The sequence below is a fragment of the Centroberyx gerrardi genome, chromosome 17 (assembly GCF_048128805.1).
Source record: "Centroberyx gerrardi isolate f3 chromosome 17, fCenGer3.hap1.cur.20231027, whole genome shotgun sequence".
NCBI lineage: Eukaryota > Metazoa > Chordata > Actinopteri > Beryciformes > Berycidae > Centroberyx > Centroberyx gerrardi.
This window is the reverse complement of record NC_136013.1, coordinates 14,951,819-14,962,062: the sequence shown is the minus strand read 5'-3', so window position 1 is coordinate 14,962,062 and position 10,244 is coordinate 14,951,819. Positions and strand designations below refer to the sequence as shown.

General features: G+C 39.9%; 1 protein-coding gene across 2 annotated transcripts; it reads left to right on the top strand.

Moving 5' to 3' along the window:
* Window positions 1-3,447: 3,447 nt before the first annotated feature.
* On the top strand, window positions 3,448-5,786 carry otx2b (orthodenticle homeobox 2b). 2 transcript variants are annotated; one of them, XM_071924194.1, is made up of 3 exons: window positions 3,448-3,544; window positions 4,205-4,356; window positions 5,163-5,786. In XM_071924194.1, exons 1-3 carry the CDS (start codon window positions 3,448-3,450, stop codon window positions 5,784-5,786), a joined length of 873 nt encoding a protein of 290 aa, XP_071780295.1. The 2 variants fall into 2 exon arrangements, with proteins under 2 accessions (XP_071780295.1, XP_071780294.1); XM_071924193.1 differs by having other exon boundaries at window positions 3,448-3,565; window positions 4,202-4,356.
* Window positions 5,787-10,244: the final 4,458 nt, after the last annotated feature.

Genomic DNA, 10,244 nt, shown 5'->3' with positions numbered 1-10,244 from the left:
ACATAAGGCAAACAACCACCAATACAAGCAAAAAGCAATTATATTTTCAGAAAAAAATTCACTTGTGCATTAATTTCCCCCCTTAAAATGCCCCGTCTTCATATAACTTTGATACTTATATTGATTTAAAATATAAATTTACCTCATTCAGATTTATTTAAGCTCAAAATGTTGGGGTATAAACTCTACTCCACAAATAAAAAAAGGTGAGTAAACTGAGTTTTATGGGTTTAGCCTCCACTGCCTCCCTGTATAAGACGCGATACAACAGCAGACTTGCGTTTATTTATTATCAATGTACCCTCTGCCATGGGATGGGGATGTTGTCAGTCGCCCTCTCGCTGCCATTGGCTGAGGACTGTGCGTCAAAAAAAAAAGTAGCTGGAGACATTTGTTTCCCAGTAAGAAGAGAGAGAGGAAAAAAAACTCCCCACCAGTGTGAGAGACAGAGACAGAGACAGACCTCAGCTCAGTCCTCCGGCTCCCATTGGCTGGCAGTTTGTACAAAATCCAACTCAAACCACTTCACTCAGAACAGACCAACAAATCCTAAGGCGTACATGCAGCCTCCTCCATCACTCTGACGCTGTCGCACCGCTCCAAACCTCGATGCAAGCGCTGAACATTCAACTTTTATCGCTATTTATATTCTGCTATTGAAGAGGGCTTTTTTTTCTCCTTTTGTTGGTAATTTTTTTTTCCCGTCAGGACACCGGAGCCCTTCTGAGTTTTATTTCTCCCGGAGGAAATCAACTAGACAAAGAACTTTCCACTCGTCGATATCACAGTAAGTTTTGCTGTTGTTTTTATTGTTTGTTATTATTATTATTAGGCTATTATTGTTATTAATATTATCATTATTGTTATTATTAATATTATTATTCTTGGGCATATTATTATGTTTAGTACTGGATATAAATCAGGCTCCGTGGGGGTACTAGAGTCCAGAAACTCATAAAAATGGTAGTCTATCCGAAATCAAACCTCAGATAAAAATCAGTTTTAACAAGCCTGCAGCACCAGACTTATTCTAAAAGCAGGGAAGAAAACGTTTCAACATGGCCCATGTTACTGGTCTGATAAAACCCATCACGGCAGTGTGTACAGGCTGGTTGGTGTGCTTCATACTGCAGATGAAGTGGAGGGTAAACCCGCTAAAACTCCGTTTACCCACCTTTTTATTAGTGGACGAGAGTGCAGAGACTAGCAGCGTGTGTCTTAAAAACAAGCCTTTTTATGGTGACATAAATCTTCATGACGTAAATACACAGCACCCAGCAGCCTAAGCAGCATCAAACTGATGTAAGTTATATAAAGATATGGTTTTTTTTGAGGGAAACAAGCATAGATTGATGCTTTTCTGACAATGTAAGTGTTTGTTGTTTATATGAATTGTTCTCCTGGAGCTCACACCTTTTAATTTAACATTATACATCACTGACTGCAGTCCGACGACTCCGGGTCTCGTTTCACTAACCTGAAACTCAGGCGATTGCAACTTGAAATCTAAACGAACCCCTGATTTGTTTTTACTTATATTGCATATTTTTCCCCAGCATGCATTCGCAGCGAGGTGGAAATGCGTGGCGACAAAAGGGGGATAATTGGGGAGGCGTGTGGCTGCACCTCCCTCTGGATAAAGCAGCACAGTTAGGCCTGCTATCCAAAAATGTTCAGGGGCCTTTTCTCTCTCTGCTGCCTCTCCTCTGCCTCCACAGCTGAATCACCCGCTTCACCCAGAATACACGATAACCTGACACTTGACATTTAATACAACTGAACTCTATTAGTGACAGATTAGAAAATATGTTCATGAGTCAAAATCGGAACTGTGAATTATGATATAATTTAGCTTTTTTTCTGCTCGATTAAATGAAAATGTAAGTGTTTAATTTCTCCACTAGCGCCTAAAATATTTTTTTCCTGCAAAGTGGTGATAATTACTCAAATCAGAACGAAACAATAATAAATGTTAAGATTACAATTCATACATATATATTTGAAATAAAGGAGGAAGCCGTGCGTGTTTGATTTGCTGCATTTAATTTTGTAGGAGCCTGAACAATATTAGACTGAAATGTTACCAAAAAGCACAGAGTCGGGGCCATGCAGCTCCAATTAGGTGCCACTCGGATTAGCTCGTTAATTCATCAACAAAAAAACATTTATCATAATTAATTCTTGGACAGGGTAATTATTATTGAGCGGGTGTGTGCAACTGGTAGACGGGGTCTGTTTTAAGTGACAGATTGAGATGAGGAGGGAAAAACCGTTGGATATTGAAAAAAAAAATGCAACTAATCAAGAGGCACAGAGGGGAAAAGGGGTGAGGGTCACTGAAGTTGAATTGACACCAATCACTCATCTACCAGTCAGCATCATCACACAACATTTATTTCAGTTAAAAAAAATTACAAGTGACTAAACAACAAGCACGTGTCCAATAGGGGAAAACCTTTTGCCTTTTCCCTCGAACTTAGGCTTTTTGTATCAAATGGATTTTTAAAGCAGAAAATATCTACAAAATTTTTCCTTTAATTTCCCTTAAAAATGTATGTGAATCTTGTGAAACAGGCTGTTAGAAGCCATTTTCGTGAAGGTTTTCTTCACTCCAGAGCAAATGTTTTACAAATTAGATGAAACATCTTGAATCAGGACTTAGATCTGTACAGTGAAAGATGTTGGTAATTTATGCTGCCAGTGGACATGCTGTTATCAAACAGGATGGGCATGTAAATACAGAAGTACCAATAAAATAAAGGTGAATTCTCCTTTCACATCCCACTGACTTCCTACTTACATTTAGACAAATTGCGCTGCGAACAAAACACAGTGACAAAGCGAAAATTAAGTGAAATGGCTCCTGTTGACTCCATTTTGCCAACGGGGGTTTGTTGTCTGTCTTTTTTTTTTTTTTTTTTTTGAAGAGCCCTTGTTTCAGCACAGAGTATTTAAGCGACCCCCTAATATTTCTGACGATTGTAGTCTCTGATTTCATTGTGATTTTATGCAGGATCCAATTTGTGCATATTTGAACTTCTGTTTGTTTGTTCTTTCAAATTACTTGTTGAAAATGTTGCTTTTTTTGCCTCAGGGTGTGTGTGTGTGTGTGTGTGTGTGTGTGTGTGTGTGTGTGTGTGTGTGTGTGTGTGTGTTGGGGAGGAGAGGGGGGGTGGGTTGTCGAGATGAGGACAGCTGGAGATGTGGTGCTTTTTGAAGAGCGCCGTGCGTTTTGGAGAGGGTTTATTCGGTTCCAGCGCCATGTAAACAGACCTAACGTCCTTTAGCAAGGTGCATCTTGATCGATCTCTTCTTCTGTTCTCGTTTTTGGAACAGGTATCCAGCACAACACGGACAACACGACGACTATAGGACACCAAGTACATCTCTGGAGCTCCATCAGTTTTCAAAATTTTCTCCAACTTCAGCCCCCAGACAAACATTAGCATGATGTCGTATCTCAAGCAACCACCTTACACAGTCAATGGACTGAGCTTAACCACTTCTGGAATGGACCTTTTGCATCCATCGGTGGGCTATCCAGGTGCGTTTCAAACTTTTTCAGGAATGAATGAAGAGTGATGACAGAATATGAATGATGCCAGGTGGTAACGGCTCACTGGACTGGGTGCTGACAGTGTGTTTATGGTCTCGCAGCAGGGCGTCAAACCACTAAACCCTAAAGTATGGCAGAGCCCCTGTATCTATTATCATTCGCCTCCAAAACTTCCAAACCCGCTTATGTCGACTGAATTTCTGGGGATAAAGTGGAGTAATGACTGATGACTGACAAGATATTATTATTTGGTCAATGTGATAAATTATTAGACGTAGCTCACCAAACTTTCTTGCACAGACGAACTTAGAGGGAACATTGGTCCAGGATGCTCCCTGATGTGTGTGTTTTTTTGGGGTTTTTTTAAGATATGGCTTCCAAATAGACACATTTTTGCTCACCATTAAATAATAAAAAACTACACTATCAAATCCTGGCTCATTAGGCTACAAAGTATGTAAGTGTCCACACCTTGCCATACCTAACTGACGTCCATGTCTCACGGGACTCGTGCGTAATTACGCAAGCATAAAAAATCTACCGTGTAGGCTACAGATTTGGCTTTGATTATTTTTTTTCTTTCACTTGTGCGTAATGTTTTTCCATATGGATACATAACCAACATTATGCTTGTCATTTTCCTTACAGCAACGCCGCGCAAGCAAAGGCGAGAAAGGACTACTTTTACGCGCGCCCAGCTCGACGTTTTGGAGGCGTTGTTCGCCAAAACTCGGTATCCGGACATATTCATGCGCGAAGAGGTGGCGCTGAAAATCAACCTACCTGAGTCCCGTGTACAGGTGAGTTAACCAGAGCATCTGGCATCTTCGGTAAATACCGTTGAGCACGTGAAACTGTTAAAAACGTAAATATTTTAGAAGTGAAAAGATTTGAACTGGGCTGTGCCACCATTTAAGATATTTGAGAAACATTATTGGAAAAGTGAAACAAATGTCCAATTAAGATAATTCTTTGTCACGTTTGAACAGCTATTGTCTAGATTTATAATATGTAAATCAACCTAGCTTAATCTCGTGTACATGTGAGTTAAACAGCATCATCATTGTTAAACATCCTCGAACATATGAAACCGTTAAAAATTTTAATATTTTACATCTGAACTGCAGAAAATATTAACCCGTCACTGAGTCTAGTACTGAGTCTCAAAATCTTGTTTTCCTTAAATCAAGTGGAAAAATTCTTCCAATGGTGTGAGATAATTCCACTTTCCGATGCAGATCCCTGTTTCGAAAATTTTGACAAAATATTGAAACAAGACAGATCAGTCCACTGGCCAAGATAATGTCACTTGATTAAAAAAAGTCTTGAAATAAGTTGATTTGCATTGGAAACGAGTGAAATGATCTCACCCCACTGATAGATTGTTTCAAATATTTTAGGGGAAAAAATTGAAGATTCAGTATGAATTGAAGACTTAAATGTTAAGAGGGATATTTGTTGCAGTGTGAATTTTTTTTTTGAACTGGGCTGTGGTCATTTAAGATATTTCAGGCGCATCATAGTAAAAGTGGAGCAAGGTTATATGTCTAATAAGGGTAATTATGAATGTAAATGTATAATATATACCAATGTGTGGATATTCTAGGTTTGGTTTAAGAACCGAAGGGCAAAGTGTCGCCAGCAGCAGCAGCAGCAGCAGAACGGGGGCCAGAATAAGGTGCGACCTGCCAAAAAGAAAAGTTCCCCAACCAGAGAAGTGAGCTCGGAAAGCGGGGCCAGTGGCCAGTTCACACCCCCCACCAGCACCACCACAGTCCCCGCCATCTCCACCAGCACCGCCCCAGTGTCCATCTGGAGCCCGGCGTCCATCTCTCCGCTGTCAGACCCTCTCTCTACCTCCTCCTCCTGCATGCAGCGGTCCTATCCCATGACCTACACCCAAGCCTCGGGGTACAGCCAGAGCTACGCCGGCTCGACGTCCTACTTTAGCGGCATGGACTGCGGGTCTTACCTCACTCCCATGCACCACCAGCTGTCAGGCCCCGGGTCGACTCTCAGTCCGATGAGCACAAACGCAGTCACGAGCCATCTGAACCAGTCCCCGGCGTCCCTCTCCACCCAGGGCTACGGGACGTCCGGCCTGGGCTTCAACTCCACGGCAGACTGCTTGGATTATAAGGACCAAGCGGCATCGTGGAAGCTGAACTTCAATGCCGATTGCTTGGATTATAAGGATCAAACTTCCTCGTGGAAATTCCAGGTCCTGTGAACAGAGCGATCGTCTGTCAAAAGTGCACAAACAGTGACGATACATCAAACACAGCGCTGCCATCCCTCAATAAAATACATGCGTAAAAAGACTGGTTAATGTGTGCCGTCGTCGGCGAGGCAGGGCTCTCAGTGGCCTCGAGTTTTTGGCATGATGGTGTTTGGTCCCCCTAGAGGAGAGGTTTAATTTATTTTAGCACTGGCAAAGAGATTTTTCCTTTTCATTCACAGGTTGTAGCCCCTCATCTATGTCTGTCAGTGTGTGCCTCTATGCGTAAACACCTGTTGGTTAATCTGAGCACAACTCAGAGTGGACTCTAAATGAAAAAGTACATCACAGCCACGGAACAAATGCTTATCCAAGAACAAAACTGCTAGAGAAGCCAATCTTTTGGTTAAGTGCTTGGGATGGACAGACCTCCTTTAAGCTTCTTACACAACTTTGCCGACCTGCTGGCAGAGAGACACGTTGATGAGGATGGTGTGTGGACATGGATGCACTACTTTATTTAAGAAAAAGTGTTTATAAGGAATCAATATGTAGTTTCTAAGAGACAATCAGTGTGTGTCTTATATAAATGGTACATATGTGTTTTTTATCTGTGCTAGCCTTCGAAACTGTGATCTGTTGTATTGTATGCAATTTGTGAGCCCCCTCGCATCAGACTCTCTGCTGTGATTTTAATAGATTTCTAACTTTTTTGAACAACAAAAGATGCTAATGGTTAAATTATTAGCATTACAAAGAGAGACAAGACTTTCCAAGCACATGGTAGTAATAATCAAGGGTTAGCCATACTGGAAAAGACTCTCGGCTGCTGAGAGCTCCACACTTGCTCCCCTCCATTGATCTCAACACACGGTGATTATGGATCCTTACTGGCTCCAAAGATGGTGTGACCCCACCGCTGAAAAGACATGAATAAAGGTCCTGTGAGCTTACCGCACTCATTCATCAAGGAACTAAATCTGTCTGTGAGTGTGTGAGTGTGTGTGTGTGAGTGTGAGTGTGAATGTGCTGCAGAGAGAAAATGGAAAATGAACAAAGTGTGTAATATGGCTGCTGGACACATTTATCACCCACAGTCCAACTTCACCCTATAATGTCGCTGCAAAAATAAGTGAATATGATGAAATACTTATTGGAATTTTAGGGTGGTTTATTTGGGCTACAGAAATTTTTTAAATCTACAAAGTTTGGAAAAAAAAAAATCTCGGAACGAAATCATTAGACTGCGTTTTTTTTTTCAAACGAAATAGAGATGCAAAACTAATGGGATAATTTAATATGATGACTCAATGTTTTTGAGGGTATTTTAGATTTTCCTACCGAAAAACATCTGAGAAAAAAATTCCTCTGACCTTCATAATGAGAACAAGTATTTTCGAAATTTTACAGACGGGAGTTTTGCAGCTTGAGTGTTAACTGCGTGTTAATTAGGCCAATAATTACCGTCTCAGTGAGTAATCATACTAACGCCTCTCAATGGCGACCCCACTCTGTGTCCTCACGCACTATTAGTTATTCCAACAGGCGTTTGAGATGATTACATATATTAACATAGCCTGTACTGTAATTTCCAAATCAAACTCGTCTCTATATATATCTATTGTCGTGTAATTAGTTTTTATCACCTAATCATGGCCAAGGCTATTTCTGGTAGTAGGATTTTCCCAGGAATGGAAGGGAGAATAAATCTAAACAAAACAAAAAAAGAGTTATATGAGGATATGGTCTTTTGAGGAAAAAAAAGGATAAATCAATGCTTTTTTCAATATATTTTTGTTGATGTCGGTGGTTGTCTGCCTTATAATGATCACCATGGGACCATAGTTTACCCACCTTTTTATTTGCCATTATACATCACTGGCTATCCCCAAACGGTGGAATTAACTTTTTTTTTTTTTCCTTCTTTTCTAGCTTAGTCTCCGGTAGTTCAATTCAGATAGTCTTAACAAAAAGACTGTGCGTTTTGGGAAAGCAGTGTTTAATCCCAGCCTCCAAGAGATGTTAATCCCAATATTTTACCGGCGGGGGTTTCTTTGGGGCGCAGGGCGGCAGTGGTCTCATTCAGACCCCGCCGCATGGGTTTAGAGGCGACATCTCGACTATAGGCACCCAAAGGAGTCAATATGTGCTATTTCATTTGAAAAAAAATAAATCTAAACAAACTGATAGCTCCACGAATTTATTACACTATTCAAAACATACGAAAAAATACACAATTTCTTTCAATGTGCATTCTTATGATGAAGAACTATGCGAATAATAATTCAGAAGGATAAATACCACAGCAAAACTAGAAGTCCCTATAGGAATATTATAGTGATACCACAGGAGGAAAAAAAACATTATGCTACGAAAAAGCCACAATAAACTCACTATTGAGTACCACAGACACATTATAAGTCCTTGATGTAATATTATGAGAATATTATGAGAATATTATAGTGATTTTTCGTTAGGGACGTGGCAGTGTAGGCCATCGTTTCTGCAAACATGAGCCTGGGCCTTGAATTAGACCTGAGTTTAAATAAATATCTATAACACACAGGCCTCACTGGGAAGAAACTCGGCACTAAAAGTTACAGTTGCTTTACAGACTTATTGCAACGTCGTGTAATGTAGGAAAGTGAACCTAAAATTAAACTCGCTATAATATTCCTTTAATATTCCTACATGGACATATAGTGTGTCTGTGGTAGTGAGTTTATAGTGACTTTATCCTACTTTATGATATTTTATATTTATCTAATATGGCATTACTATACGATTCTCTGTGATATATTCTTTTCACCCATGGTAGCTGCATGATAATTATTAGTTTTACTGTTATATTTGTATAGCAGCCACCTAAAATTGTATTATAGGATTACTATAGGCTAGTTATTTTTCGTAACGGGATAACGGAGTCCTATTGACTCCACTGAAGCGCAGTGGAGAGGTTACAGCCTGCAAAACTAAGTTTGAGGAGTAAGGCTACTTTCTTTCAAGGAGAGTTTATTTATATTTCTGAAAGTCCAACTCTGAAGTGCAACGTTATTGTCGAGTTGACTACAAGAGACAATAAAGTCAGACCGGCAATGGGATCTGTAATGAGTCGACATGGCTCTGCAGTGGGCTAATTGTTAGAAGTCCAACATTCAATTAGCATCCTTGACATTGCCAATAATCTCTCTTTCATTGGAGTCTCCACTAAAGGAGCGCACTAATTAAAAGCGTTGCTTGAAATAATCGAAGCGTTAAAGAGAAGAGCGACTTTGATTCCACTCCTGCGTGGTCAGAAAATAGGTGTGTGCGTGTGTGTGTGTGTGTGTGTGTCTCCCTCTGTCTGTCCTTCTGTCTGTTAGGAGGTTGGATTTTGGTTTTTGAAAGACCTTATTACACAGTTGCACATATCCATAACCTACATTCAAGGATGAAGCCTGCAGCTTATTCATTATTTCTTATTTCCAGCCTGTATTTGCCTATATTTTTGTAGCCTATTATATATTTTAGCGCTATAATAATCATAAATCAATTAAAAATATTGTGCAGTAGGCTACAAGGCCAAGTTTAACAGCGACATATGACACTGTGAAATTAAAAAACAACTATATAGCGATAAACAATGAAACAATTGAACTTGGAAACAATAGCTTAGGCTGTCAGGAACCTGAATATTCATGAGATGCGTCTCCACTCCGTGTCAACAACTCCTCCATCCAGTCTGCTGAAGAAAAGAAAAAAACGAAAAAAAACAAAAACAATGTTTCAGACTGCAGGGTCACTTTCAAACGAACGTCAGCTGTAGAAAATGTCCTGTATTTCTGAAGCCTGGCGGAGACTGAGTCATTGTTATTAATAAAACGAGAGAGAATCAACATTAAAGTTCCCACACGAGAAGAAAAGAGAAAAGAGTGAGATCAGCATCATCTCCACCACGAGACTGTATCATCTTTATCTGATTAAATGGAGCTGCTTAGTCATTCTTGAAATTTTCACTAACCATTCCAAGACATAAAAAGAAAAAAAAGAAAAAACACATAACCTCATTTATTTTAGGATACAAATCTCACAGGAAAACTATGAGTCCCTAGGAATATTATAGTGATACCATAGAAGACAAATAAAATACCATAAAGTTCAATAAGGTCATTATAAACTCACTATTGAGTGGGCCTAGCACAGATTCACTATAAGTCCTTATAGGGAAACTACAGGAATACTATTATAATTATCTGTTAGGGATGTAAGGCGGAGAGCCACCGTGCTTTTCTAGTCTAAACAATAGACTCATAAGCCTAATCAATGCTCACTGATACATCCAGTATCCACCGGCACACAATAGGTTTTATTCTGCTGGTTATTGTAACCTTGGAGTCTCATGTCTTCAAAGTGCACAAGTCACAGTCGGATTAGACACCAGGCCTTCAGAATAGTCTACTTCATACATACAATGAGTTTTAATCAAGAGCA